General features: G+C 37.5%; 1 protein-coding gene across 4 annotated transcripts; it reads right to left on the bottom strand.

Moving 5' to 3' along the window:
- Positions 1-82: 82 nt before the first annotated feature.
- Positions 83-12,827, bottom strand: LOX6 (PLAT/LH2 domain-containing lipoxygenase family protein). Of its 4 annotated transcripts, none has more exons than XM_089148058.1 (12): positions 12,749-12,827; positions 12,396-12,458; positions 9,042-9,107; positions 6,069-6,905; positions 4,385-4,662; positions 4,006-4,243; positions 3,585-3,917; positions 3,378-3,463; positions 3,178-3,285; positions 2,277-2,578; positions 1,911-2,177; positions 83-1,229 (listed from the first exon to the last, which is right to left on the bottom strand). In XM_089148058.1, the coding sequence occupies exons 4-12, from the start codon at positions 6,472-6,474 to the stop codon at positions 470-472; spliced, it is 2,778 nt and encodes a 925-aa protein (XP_089004184.1). In that variant the 5' UTR covers positions 6,475-6,905; positions 9,042-9,107; positions 12,396-12,458; positions 12,749-12,827; the 3' UTR covers positions 83-469. The 4 variants fall into 4 exon arrangements, with proteins under 4 accessions (XP_089004184.1, XP_089004185.1, XP_089004186.1 ...); XM_089148059.1 differs by lacking the exon at positions 12,749-12,827 and adding an exon at positions 12,553-12,571; XM_089148060.1 differs by lacking the exon at positions 12,749-12,827 and having other exon boundaries at positions 6,069-6,480; positions 6,562-6,905; positions 12,396-12,530.
- Between the last annotated feature and the right edge of the window lie 1,383 nt (positions 12,828-14,210).

The following is a 14,210-nucleotide window of genomic DNA, read 5'->3' as shown; positions in this document are numbered from 1 at the left end:
GTCAAAACAAATAATATATTAAAATGATTTTCATTTTCTAACCAGTACGTTCAGATGATTGTGTAATTAACTCTATAACATTTCAAATCCAGTAATTAAACATCTTATTGCAGATCCATTTGATTTGAAGGTTCACAGTGTCAAACCAACCATTTTTTGCCCAAAAGATAAAAAGAAAGTTACACAACCATGTTTACAAATTTCCCCATCCTGTTTCTAGAGACTTCCACTTCACCTCAATTAACTTCCCTTCCTTCCCTACATATCACTTGTATTTGAGAACTGGCAACCCAGATGCAGCCTGCAGTTTACATCCCCAGCACTTCATGCAAATTGCAAAGCCAGAAAAGCCCATTACAAACACTGATACAGATCATAAACTAAGAAATATGAGAACATGTCTGCAACTACAAGCTTTCAACGAAGTCAACATTGAGCACTAACCATCACAATGATATAAAGTCATTCATTAGATAGAAATACTATTTGGAATCCCACGACCAGTTACTCCAGGGCCTGACGTTGGAAGCAGCATTTCATATGGTGGAACGCCTGCACCGTTTCTATTCCTCAGACGAGTATCCTTATTCCTCTCATTTATGATCTCTTCAATTTCCTCCATCTTAGATGATAATTTTTCATACAGACTCAGAATATGGGGGTCGTTGATCCAGTGGCGATACAAAAAATGTTGCTCACCCAAGTACTCTTCATCTGGGGAGTGCGTTGACAGTGTATCTTGAACTGCCATCACTTTTGTGGCCTGAAGTTGGGTTGGCAGAGAAGATAGGAAAGTGCGCTCAGGGTGATCGAGGAACTTTTCGTAGTCAGGATCACCTTTCTGAGGCATAGGTTTCCTCATAAGGGTAGGACGGTTGGGTACGTATCCTCCTAAAGGGTACTGACCAAAGTTAATGGCCGCATGCTGTCCTGAAGCAGTCCAAATCATTATAGTGAGTATGCCAGATAAATCATCCTTTGTTTTCAGCTCAGGCCACCATGGTTCATTCCGCTTGTCATAGTGACCTTTGTTCTTTATCTCATTCCACCACGCTTGAAGCTCAACATCTTTAGAGACACTACTGGGATCAGAATAGAAATGAGCAACATACTCTTCCACCCATTCTTTAATTGCTGACCATACGAGCAGCGCATCTGCAGCATATGGGTAGTCCTCAATCACAAGTCTCACACCACAAGGCATTGAAGAATCCTCAACTGCCATGCGCCTGAAATTACAGGAGAGAGCATCATTTTTGGGTTTTAATGCAATGTAGTACACAACAGAAGTGATAGGAACATCCAACTATAGTTAGCTACACTGCTAGAGCATGGAGTATGAAGAAGTCAAAATGGGAATTATATGGAAGAAAAAAGCAACATAATAATACTGGCACAGGATAAGATCGTATGAAAAACCAGTCTCACTCCATAACATTACACATCAGACTCATCCAACTATTTTCATCTTTCATTATTTCTGATCTCTTTTCCTGTAGTTCATTTCCCGTCACTTTTTTCTCTAAGTTGCCTTTAATTTTTAATTTCTCCCTTTTTGGTTAGAACATTATTTCCCTACTTTATCCTCTTTGGATCCACGTAGCCCAACCCCAATAAGGCAGAGTTTGTTGTTTTTTTTCTTCTTCTACTCATCCAGCGAGGGTTGAAATTTCTTTGATCAACAGGTCGGCTTCCAACGTTGAACACCCCCCACCCCAAAAAAAAAAAAAAAAAAAAAACCTAGTTTATTTGTTCAGTAATCTCTTTTTCTTCCTAGGTTTCGGGGAGTTCTTTTTTTTCCTCCCTTGGGGTGAGGGGGGAGGGTTGTATGGAAGGGAATAAACAATACAGAGATAACATGTTTGCAATTGAATGAATTAAGACAATTATAAATGCATAGAAGGCCTTACCTCCGAAGCAAGTCTGCTGGTAATGCCTCCATGTCAAACCTCCACAAACTCTTGTAAGCCGCTGAGCTCAGCTCCAAAGCATACTTTCCTGGGCTGAAGCAAGCTTCAATAATACCCCCACCATTTATCAAATTCTGCCGTGCCAGAGCATTTATTTCTAGTGTGTAACGCATATGAGGGTGTAGCAACTTGTAAATAGGATGCATTACACTAAGTTGCCTGTGAGTAGCAATGATATAAGGCTCCATGCATGCATGAGTCTTCAACCTGAAGAACTCCAAACATGAAAACATCAGTCTGAGGATTCAAGCAAACTATACAAACAACATCTATTTATTATAGTCTCAGTCGTCTCAGTCATCTCACCAGTGGTTCATAAGTTGATGAATGCCAGCATCATTTGAAGCCACATGTGCTTTTGCCAGCTTCCAAGTCCAGTGGGCTGTAGCATCATGTCCATGAGTGTAAACTTGCTTACTTGGGGGTGAAGTAGGTGTAGAAGGTAGTGAAAGTTCAATAGCAACTGGCCTCAGAAAGCCATCCTTCGTGTAGAAGAAAACAGTCCTTGAGGCATAGGCTTTCCTCCCAGGTAAGGAGTTCATCTTTTTAATAAATGGCAGAAGTAGATCGTGGTAATCAAGTATAAAAAGTCTCCCACTCTCAATTGCCTGCATTTTAAATCAACAGAAAGGTCAAAATTAAGAACAATGAATTATTTTTTGAAACATAGTGTTAGTGACATTATTTTTCTGAATAATGCTCGTATAACAACTTGGTATTTCAACTAAGGAGCCTCTCGGTGTTCAGGGATCCAGATTAGTTGAGATAGATGAAGAAAACCACCAAAATTTATAACAAACCATTTGGTGTCTGCTTCGAGTATGATCGTGAACCAAGATTACAGATCAACTTGAAGAAGGGGGGGGGGCTATGGCATTGCTCAAGGCATAACTGTTTTCTCTACAGGTGAGCATCTCATCCTAACTGGTGTTGCTCCAAGGCTAAAAAACCCGGTATCATTTCACCTTGCTTGTTGCAAATGACATGGACAAACCCCACAATTTGTCCCTTGTATCGATATCACCCACTACACCAGGTTGCAGCAGTGACCTGCTACCAGCTATGTGTTTCTAGTCAATATGTAATTCAGGATGGGGACCCAAAGGGAGTACTCATGGCATATAGATACTTTGTTGGCATGTCTGCCAGCGGGCCCCCTACAATCCGCTTTTAATGCATATTAGACATATTTCTGTACTATGTATACCTCCTCAATGCTCATTCCTTGCAGTTCTGGCTGTAGAATTTCTCTTCTTAATGCTGACTCAGGAGGACCATGAACTGCTGGATCTAATTTACTGACAATTGGAAATTCCTGCAAATCCTACCCAAATTTAAATGACAAAGGTGGAGAAAGAATCTCTACATAATAGCAATACAAATGACAGAAACATCTTTCACTGGTACCGTCAATCTTTCAATGTTCACAGGATTGACCCCTGCTAAAGTCTGGCGTGCAAACTCATTGTCACGCAACCATGAAAATCTATCTCCTGTGAACAAAACTAGAATAAGGGACTGAACAAAATCGGAATTCCCAAAGAGAAAAGATGGTTAGAACATATAGAGAACTGATGGGGGAAGGTCCACATATAGGGAGGACAATGTACGTACTTCGAATTACATGGGGAATTTCATACTTCAACAGACTTTCACCAGCATTTAGGACCTTTTTCATTAACTTGAGCAGCAAAAGATTCTCAAGGAACTCTTTCTGATCTTCATGTTTTAAAAGAACACCATCATTGTACAACTTGTCAATATCAGAGAAGCACTTGAAGGGGATGTCTGAGTTTGACAAAGTAGCAGCAAGGGATGGTATCAGATTGTGAAACAGAGCTTTCAACCTCCCAGCAGAAAAAGTTGCTTCCTTGATCTCCTCAAAAGTCTCATCACGAGGAACATAGAGTGGATTGGGCTTTTCAACTCTGCTCTCAGAATATGGATCTATTTCCAGCACAGAAATGCAATTAATTGAGACATAAAAAATGGAAAACCAACGGGAATGGACACCGCTATTGTATGAAAACTATACCAGAGTCTGTTGGAGGTCGTCCAGTGCGACAGCGTCTAGGATAAGGCCTCTCCTCCCCTGCAAAAACTGGCCTAGCAAAATCATCATCCTTGTCTGGATTACCTATGTCATTGTAAGGAGCATAATCATAAATCCTTTCATACGGCTTCCTCTCTCCTTTTCCATTTCCCCGTTTGCTCAGTAAGTCTTCAAGTCGAAGATCCTTGAGTCCTACTGGTGTTTGTGAAGGTAAGTAGGCCTGTTAAGGGCAAGGAGGGCACAGTGAGATGCATTTAAAAATTTGTAGCAAATGAGTCCAGTAAACTTTTTCCCCATAGACCCAGCCAGATTTCATTGAGAATTATGGCCGAATAGAACCAAATGGCAACACATTTCTCACTTGATTTCTGAAGATAATTCTGCTTTCAGGATTATCTTTTTGTGAGTGGATCCACGAATTTGCAGGGAAGAAGATTGGGCCTTCACTCCAATCATATATCACAATCTCCTCCAAGAAGAATTCTTTTCCATGAAGATTTGTGATGCGAATAGCCCCGGGACAGCCAAAATCAAATGGAACAGTGAAATTGGCAGTGTATTCAACAATGTTTAAATTGTTCGATGGCTTTGGCAACCAACCCCTCACAGCAGATGTCACACTTTTTCCTGATTTGGTGTCTGAAAACACAAAAAATAAGTCACCTTGCAAGAACAGAGACAGAGAGAACAAAAATAGCTCGGAAAGAAGGTGCACGCATATGGTCCCTATCCACAGCTCTGAATCTAGAGGGGCAGCCCCCAATTGGAAATTCAAAGAAAAGAAACTCCCCAAAACAATCCAAATGAAAAGAAATACAGAAAAGACATGGAAGAAACAAGGAAAGCATAGGGTAAATAAAGGAATAACATTAAAGATGAAGGTTGGCCAAGACCACAAGTGAAGAAAAGAGTAAGAAAAGTTGGCAAGAAAACACAAACAGCAAAATGAACAAAAAACCAATTACCCCCACACCACCATTCCATTCTTCTTTGCTGAAGAAAAAAAGAAGCCCAAATTTCAAAAGTCAGCAAAACTTCCTTTAAGCTCATGCAACCCAACCAGTCTGAATTTCAAGTAGTGTTAGTAGTTGAAACTGAACCCAATAGCTAGTTAAAATACCACTTCATCCAATAAGTCAAGTTCAGATGATCCTCTTCAGTGAATGCTTATAAGCAATCTAAAAGTGAGAACATCTTTTACAGTAAAAAAACAGTTTCTAGATGAGATCCACTGGTAGAAGCAATTTTGTTATATGGCTACCAAACTCAAAAGAATTTCACCTCTGTTTCACTTGGAACTTGATTGGATCTAAAGCTCCTAAAGTTTCTCGGTACAACCTAGTCTGGTTCAGCTACCCTATTCCCAGGTATAATTTCAGTGTTGATTAGAAATCTTGGCTTTGGCTCTGTATTCTGTTCAAGTATGCCAATATTACTGTCACACTGTATTTGCTTTCTCCTAAAGGTTGGTCAATTCACAGACCCTATTTCACAAAGTCCCAAGTAGCAGAATTTGTGGCTCACTCAGGTACAGTATTTTTAGTTAATAATTAGATAAACAATGTGGAACAAAACATTGGTTCCAGTACCTCCCCAGCGAATCGTTTTTCAAAATTTTTTTTCCTTTTAAATTCTAGCTTTCCGTTGTACTTCTTCTTTATATAATAGAAACATTATAAGCATGGCAGCTAACCCAGTCTTCTATGGATTACACTCCATTCAGGAAAGGCTGCTTGCTAACATCTCCAAGTTCGATTCATCTAAACTAACCATCAGATTTCCAAAATTTTCCCTACGCTGGTAAACTCATGGTGTTTTTCCTAGTAGAGAGGAATGAGAAACATTTTCAAAGGGATCATGGTTACTATTATGTAGAATTTCATAAAACCAAATTCCAACCTACCAAGTAATTACAGAAAAAATAGAAAGTCTTGCCGAGGAAGAGAAAACTTGGAAAGAAAACCCAACAGGAAACAGGCAATATCTTACCCAAAAAAAAAAATCAACAGACAATAAGTAGTGAAGTCTAAGTTTGAAGAACAAACCCGGATCAATCTCCTCACTTATCAGCTGGATTGTGATCCCTTGTCCAAATCCATTGACGACGGACTGCCATTGACCCTCAAGCTTCTCAGGTAGCGACTCTTTCATCTTCTTCCTGATAGCAACCACCGCTTTTAAATCTATAACAGAAGGTGGCAAGGAAGATCCCAGCGACTCATTGCTCTTGACGCCCACGGAGGGTTGATTGTTAGTCTCAACATTCTTGTCGCCACTGCTGATCACTGCCCGAATAGGTCTAATTCTAGCGACCCTAACAAGAAAATCAGATTTCTTGGCCCTTCTGTTCTTACTTCCGCCGGCGACCAGAGAGGAAAGTGACGGCGCTGCCGAAGAAGCACTGATCTCAGATTTACAGAAAGGTGGAGCTCCAGCTTGAGTCACAAACATGGTAACCTGTCGAGACTCAACTCTAAGAGGCTACAGAAGCCAGGGAAAAAAGGGAAATGAAGCACTGAAACTTCTATTCTTCCTCACCTTTCTCTTCTCTCCTATGCCGGAGAACACTCTTGAACTGGAAGATCAACAAGTAAACAGATTTGAGTGAGTTGTTAGGCCAAATCCCAACTGGGTTTTTCTCTGTTTATATTTGTTGGTCCCAGATCAGACAATGTCTTCAGCGATCACTATTGCTTGGAGTCGGAGAATTCTAGACTCTTAATGAGCGAAGTCAACCTTGAAGACAAGAGGCTTGAAGAAACAAATGTGTGGAGGAGGAATGAATGAGACAGTGATACCGCCCCAGATTCCCATCTGTACGCCAAACCAAGGTGCAATGGTGCATATCTCCATGGCAGCATGGCTGATGAAATAATGCGTCTCTGTTGTAAATCAACCATTGGATAGAGAAGCTTTTAATATATCAATCGAAAAATTAACCGTTTAACAGGAATTTTTGTTTGTTTGGATTGAAATTTTCTCAAATGTCTGAAATTAATTATTCCTGAATTTCCAAAACTGGATCAATCTGATAATAAATATAAAGTAAACTTTCTTTCGATGCATCGTCATTTGTCTCTCGTCACCGCGAAAAGGAAGCTTGGCCGAACTAAATCTTTTCACTAAAAATTAAATTAGTTAATATGAAATTATGAGCTTTGTCATCATCGATGGATGCATTGTCGTGCAAAACGTGGGCTGTTTTACATTTCTTATTCAACAATACCAACAAAGGTTGAGATTCAATATAGAGAGAATATTACAAATGTCTCGAGATTGAACCCACGATTTTTTTAATTTTTTTTTAAGGTGTAGGTCCTACCCCTTGACCGATAACCTTTACTCTTTCATGCTAAGAACTTCAAATTGTGCATACACAAAGTAATTTCTTTATTGTTACCATCAAATTAAATCACGTTTTTTTACCATAAAAAAAAAAAAAAAAATTATTACAAAAGTAACCACCCAATCTAACAAAACTAAACAAGGAAGTTTGGATTTACAAAAGTAGCCAAAACAGTGTTTGTCCATACTTTTACATTTTTACCTCATCTTCCACCTTAGCCAACACATTACTGACTTAGCCAAATTTCCCTTTTTCATCTCTAAACCAACATCAATTGCACCACTTGTTAGAATAGAAAAAATTGACAAACAAAGAGAGAAAAACAGGCATGTTATGGAATAGAACAAAGAGTTGCAGAAGGGTTTAAAAAGGAAAGAAAATACGGAGAAGCTCAAGAAGATAAAGAATAAAGATGAATTATCTTTGTACCTTAGTTTTTTTGTTAAAATCAATTTTTGTCATTTAATTTTTTGCCACTTATAATCTTCAACCTTTTAGGACTCAGTGTATGAACTCGGACTAAATCAGTGGCAAAGGTAGAAGATGAGGGTAAGAATGTCTAAAAGGATGGACAAACACTGTTTTGCCTATTTTTGTAATCCAAACTTGTTTTTGTTTAGTTTTGTTAACTGAAACCTTGAATGGTTACTTTGGTAAAGAGAAACCTAAAACTAGTTAATCATGGAATTTTCCAAAAAAAAAATCAGACCCAATCTAATGTCAAATTTGATATAATGATACTTAAAGTGTCTACCATGGGATGCATGCCACATGAATTTTATTATATTCCCAACAGTTCAAATATGATTTGGTTCGTTTTAAAGAAAAAGCAATTTTTATTTTACTTAATTTGGTTAATTGTACACATTGTTTTGAGTGGTGGGATTTAATAAAATCCACGCAACACACATCCAACAATAAGCACCAAAGGCACTACCATGTCAGATATACTATACAAGCATAATCCATGTTAGCTAAAGAAAATTCCCACACTATCCAAGCATGGTAAACCTGAAGATGATTTTATATATATATATTGTAAATAACAAATTTCAATTATCCATTTACAAACTTAGATCTTCCTACCTTTATATATAGATAGTCTTAAAAAAAAGGGAGAAAAGAAAAATTATATAAAAGACTACCAAGATTATGTGAGAAAAATGCTAATGACACGAGCTCAAGTCTCAACAAATATAAACCTAACGACCTTTATATCATTTGTCTTTTGATCATGACTACTCCATATGTCATTGTCTACCAACCAAATGATGCACCTTGTAAAGTGTCTTTAAATATAAACCTTAGGAATTTTGCATCCCAATGTATTTTGATTAATGATTTCTCCATGTCATTGTCTACCAAAATGATGCACGTTGAGTGGTCAAAAGACCATGTGAAATGTGAGAACCATCGCCATACAATTTCAAAGTTCCTCTTTCATTTTCTTTTCTTTCAACCTTTTGTTAGTTGGGTTTCTTTGGTTCATGATCGTATGCAGTTGATATAGGATAAACCAAATATATCTTGATAAATAATTAAATGATATATCAAAGAAATCAAAGTCAACAAAACATGTGAACTATTCTTATAATTAAAAGAAAACAGAAAGAGAGAAAGAGACAAGAGCAAGCAAAGGATATATAACATTACCAAAAAAATCAGTACTTACATTGACCGTGTGAAGAACATGGCAAATGTACACGCTAGTCAACTTGGCATGGTCCAACTCACCCAGCTAATATTTTGGCATGAAAAATGTATTAGAAGGCCAATTAGGTAATCTAAGAGTTTAGATCACATAACATGACTAAAATAACATAGAAAATAACTTTAAACAGTAATTTTGTTTTGAGGGTTTGTATGTGCAATATTATGGGATGTAAATGTTTTTATGTGAGTAAAGCTAAAACATTGAGGACTACGACCCAAAAGATAGGTTATAAGATGGGTCCGAAACAAAATCCTAAGAGGTCAACGAAGGCCCAGCCCATTGAAGTACTTCAATCCATGCTGATCACACCGTTTTCAACATCTTTGGTACCTGATAAAAGGTGCCATAGCTCTTTTATCAGCCTTCCAAAGTCGCATTAAACAATCTGAAACCCCAAAAGCTGCAACTGATTGTTAGTTTGTTACATGGGGATTCAAGTCATCAAAGTCCCCTTCTTTCTTCCTTTTGAGGAAGCAAATAGCAATGTTCCCTTGTAGGCCCAACCTAAAATTTGGGATCATTAGAATGTTCCAATTACCTGCCACACGGCCCACACCCCCCCCACCCCCCCCCCCAAAAAAAAAATAATAATAATAATCTAAGCATCAACCTAAGCAGGACCTTCCACTTGTTAACTGAAATTCCCTTTTATCTGGTTCTGGCACTAATCCAGTGACCCTTAGTAGTTGGCCCTACCAATCCAGTGCTACAGAAAAATGTGGAAAGAAATGTTGCCGAAGGCGAGAGCGCTTGGACAGGTATCCCCCATGTAGCTTTAACAATGAGAAAGTCTTTGTGATTGAAGCCCATGTAACAAGAGGGAGATGGTGCGTTGATCAGAGATGCCGGGGAGATAAAATGAGGCATAGTAAAAGATACATAAAGGACAAGGAGAGAGATGGGGCGTTGATCAGAAATGTCAGATAGATTGAATGAGGCATATGAAGAGGAAAAGGAGAGCAAAGTCTCATCAACAAGCAATTTGTCGGGTTCGCATTTGAAGACGGAAAGGCCAACATGTCTGTTGCACCTTTAAGGTTGGCACACGACCATCTGAGGTCGACCAGCATCAGGGCAAGACTTGAAAGCTTCCACAGCCTAAAGATCAAATGGGGAGCTTCCAAGTTTTTTCATTACAGAAGTAGATGACATTGAAATCTCAACCCATATATTAGGAAGAAGAACCCACAACAGAGGAAAGGGAGATGCCAAGAGCTGGAGCAGGTGAGGTGACTCTTCATGATCAAGAAAATCAGAAATATTGAGGTGGATGAATTGAGAGGAGGAAGTGGAAAACGGATGAGAAGCTTGGAGGGCTCCCAAATGATCCAAATGCGACCAGTAGGAGGACAAGGAGAGAGTGATGGAGAGAATGCAAAGGGAAGACTAGAGGATTTGAGGCAAGATGTACTGTCAGCTTGTTCGGCTGGGGCATTAAGGTGATGGAAGTTACAAGTGGAAAATTGAATCATTAGAGGGGAAGGGTGCAACAACAATAGCTCAGAGGAGCGAGCAAGAGGAAGATGGCATACTTTCATGGTGCGGTGGTATATCCAAAGTGGAGTGGAACAAGCAAGAGAGGAAGGGGCAAGAGGGACGGGGTTTGTAAAACAAGAAGAAATTTAAAAATTTTCAATGATTTTGTTTTATAAATACATAAAACCAGCAGAAATAACTCAAAATTTGTGGATGGTCTTGACTGACATCTCCCAATATGAGCTCTAGTTGTAAAAGCATCCTAACTGAGAGCGGGTCGAAAAGGAAACCAAACGAATCTCAATATAAGCAGTTGTAATTTGTAAGTGGAGGGCAATCCAAACATCACACATAGTAACTAAAAATACAACTGTATTCTGAGATAACATTGCAAAATGTATAAGCTTAGTTCCCTGGTTTGACTTCTAAAAGTAATGCAACTTAGTTGTTTAAGAACTAAAGTCATCAATTCTAACAATCTAGGGAAGCTACATTAATCACCCAAGGTTAAACAGGATCTTTAGGATTAGGTGGTGGTGGGATGAAGCATATAGACAGATCTGAATTGTTGTGTGATAGACAAATACCATAAAATTAAAGGAAAAATATACTACAGGCATACTAATATGATATGTTGTATGAAGCAGAACTTTGGGAAATCTAAACCAGAAAGAAAATGGAAATAGCTGAAATGAGACATAATATGGGTTAATGGTAGAAGATAGGACAACTATAAATTAATAAATCAGGTAGGAAAGAGGAACTAGAAATCAGATTAGTACTAATAGGCAAAAATACAGGGCGAAGTCAAGAAACATGATTTGGACTGTTCAGTAAAGACCACTGACTGCATCTCCAGTAAAAGATAACCAATGAAAGCCTAAAAGGCTAAAGGTATAACAGAGATGAGAGAGCGCTATAATCTCAAATGAGACAAAAAAGTGAGAAGACAGTTGACTGCCTGTTATTGAACAGAAGATAACCCCCAAAAGAGAAAGGGAAAAAACTGGAAAAAATTAGAAAAGAAAAACAAGTGCCATGGTTCAATGGGATTCATGTAGCCAACCCCAACTAGTTAAGACAAAGCTTGGCTGACACGGAACCTTACCAGTAATACCATAGTTAAGTTGTTTTACAAGTCTACAAGAAGAGCAACCTAGGTCGTTATAAGTTGGGAAAATAACAAAAATCTGCTATCCTCACATCACAATTCATGACTCTTATTCAATGATAGATTTAGTAAAATTTTCCTCTAATTGGATAATTAAGTCATTTGACCCCAGAAGCTAAATAATTTGGAAATTTCAATACCATAATTTTCTTTATCATTGGTTGTGGAAAGAACACTGAATACTTCTCGTCAAATTTCTAGTTTGCATTTCTGTAAAGTTTTAAGATAGTGGTAATTTTATAAAGTTCTAAGGATTTGAAGACTGAAACCTAGAAATCTAATTAAATTCAAAATGTCTGAAAACAAAAGTAAAAATACCAAGCAGACGTGGAGAAACTACAGAGGGGATTCAGATGGATTTAAACTTGCAACAGGAAAACTCTTAGCTTCTGGCCCTGAACCTGACTACGACTACTTAGAATCATGCGAAGGAAAATAAGTTGAAGATCTTCGATCCGATCATGGAAAGAAATCAAAAGAAGGGAAAGAGAAGTAGAGAGGGCGAAACTTAATGTTCGACAGCGACGAAAGTCGACCACCGTCGTACAAGTTAAGAAGCGAGGTCGTTTTGTTTTAATAGAGACTATACAGAATAACCCTAATTTTCATTGAAGAGCAAATAAAAAAAAGCCTAGAAAAGAAGGATTTCAGAGAAGATAACGAACCAGTAGCAGCCGAAGAAACGCCAAGCACAATCTTCGAACAGAGCTTGACAGCCAATACCGAAGCTGCGATCGAAAAGAAGCAGAGTTAGATTCTCATTCACAAGTCGCAACGAATAGCAGAGAAAGGGGTTGGGGGTTGGGAGTCGAGAAAGATCACCCTCCCAGTGTCACCAAATGGTATAACACATTTTGAAATATTTTACGCAGGTCGGCTAGGTTGTTTTTCCATTTTTGAAGAAATGAAAATAAAAATGATGAGACAATAGAAAATATAAAAGATAATCCTAACTTTCATTTGAAGAGAAAAATTTAGAAAACCGTAGAAAATAGGGTTTGCAGAGAAGATCACGAACCAGGGATAAACGCTATCGCACAAGGCACAAGAACTTCGAACAGATCTTAATATCAGATCAACGCACATGGCACTTTCTGAAACCCAACGGTCGACTAAACACTAAGTCGGTGATTTGATACTAGCATTTGCGCGGGTTAGTGGGCCCGTGCTAATTTAAACTAAAGCCGTCTTTGGTGTTGTTCCCGCTCTTTCTTTTTATTATTATTATTTTATTTATTTATTTATGACTAGAAAATTACTTTCCCTTGTTATGGTGTGATTAATTTAAATCAAAATTTATCAAAATTATAAAAGAAATATAAAAAGTACTTTTACGGTAAAGACCTATTCTGATATTTAAAAACAAATTTCGATCATTCGTTTACTTCTTCTTTTCATGGTTCATTTATACTCCCGAGATTGTGGTTATTTTAAATCCATATTCACTCCAAACCGCAAAGTTTCACCTCACCTTGTACCATGGCACATCTAGTATTTCACACCTTCTTCTTACAAATAAATTTTATAAAAGAATGTAAATTACTGTTTTAATCTCACTCATAACCATTAGAGTGACATTGTTTTAAGAATCACTCCCATAAACAGATGAAAGTGATTTCCATTAAAAGATAAAAAAATAGGTTGAGACTTGTTTTTAAACAATTTTTTCTACAGTATTCTTTAAATAGAATTAGGCTGTATAAATTGCACCAAATGCTACCATTTCTATTTATTTGGGTAAAAATAAAAAATAAAAAACTACCAAAAATTCCTCCTACTCAAACTTTCACATGTGATTCCCTTAAAAAGAACAAACTCTCACTTCTCATTCTTCCTAAGTTATCAGCAAGTAAGTTATGGTCTCTTAATTTATATGAACGGATATAGTGTGCCTAACCACGTGCAAAAAACAACATTAGTTTAACAAAAATTTTCAGACGAAAACTAATTCACAAATAGTAAAAGTAGTTCCATCATATTACTATTTTGGATTTTTAATTAAAGTAATGTTGTTATTATATACGATCAAACACGTTGTATTAAAAAAAAAAGAATGTAATCATAGACTAAATCTATTCATATAAATCAAGAGACCATATCTTGCTTTTAATGTTCATTCTTTAAGTGCCACATTATTAGTATATTGAAAATTACAGGTGTAGTTTGACTTCAATTCTTTTTAGTAGAACTGACTGCAACATTTGAGAAGACGCAGGGTAGTTTGGTAATTTAAATAATATAAACGGACTCAACTTGTAAAACGGAAAAAGCTAAGTTAGAGTGCAATAATAGCAATCTCTTGTGCAGAAACAATAAAACCAAGGAGTTGTACATAAACTTCAAGGTCCATTGAATGCAAAACCAATCCAACCAAACTTCCAACAATGGAAATCTGGAACGATCATTAAGAGATGCACAAAGATACAGAAGAGGAGAAGAGAGGATCATCAATAGATTATCAAGATTTATGCAAGAGAGAG

This window comes from Hakea prostrata, chromosome 3 (genome assembly GCF_041222555.1).
Source record: "Hakea prostrata isolate BN-2017 chromosome 3, UWA_Hpros_2, whole genome shotgun sequence".
NCBI lineage: Eukaryota > Viridiplantae > Streptophyta > Magnoliopsida > Proteales > Proteaceae > Hakea > Hakea prostrata.
The sequence above is the reverse complement of the archived record's forward strand: the minus strand, read 5'-3'. Positions and strand labels throughout refer to the sequence as shown.

Bases quoted from the DNA above. Each gene is read 5' to 3' on its own strand.
- LOX6 (XM_089148058.1), bottom strand. From the start codon at position 6,474: ATGTTTGTGACTCAAGCTGGAGCTCCACCTTTCTGTAAATCTGAGATC. The intron at 4,244-4,384 runs GTGAGAAATGTG...TGCCCTTAACAG, and splicing joins GAATTATCTTCAGAAATCAA to GCCTACTTACCTTCACAAAC. The intron at 3,286-3,377 runs GTACCAGTGAAA...TAGGATTTGCAG, and splicing joins TGAACATTGAAAGATTGACG to GAATTTCCAATTGTCAGTAA.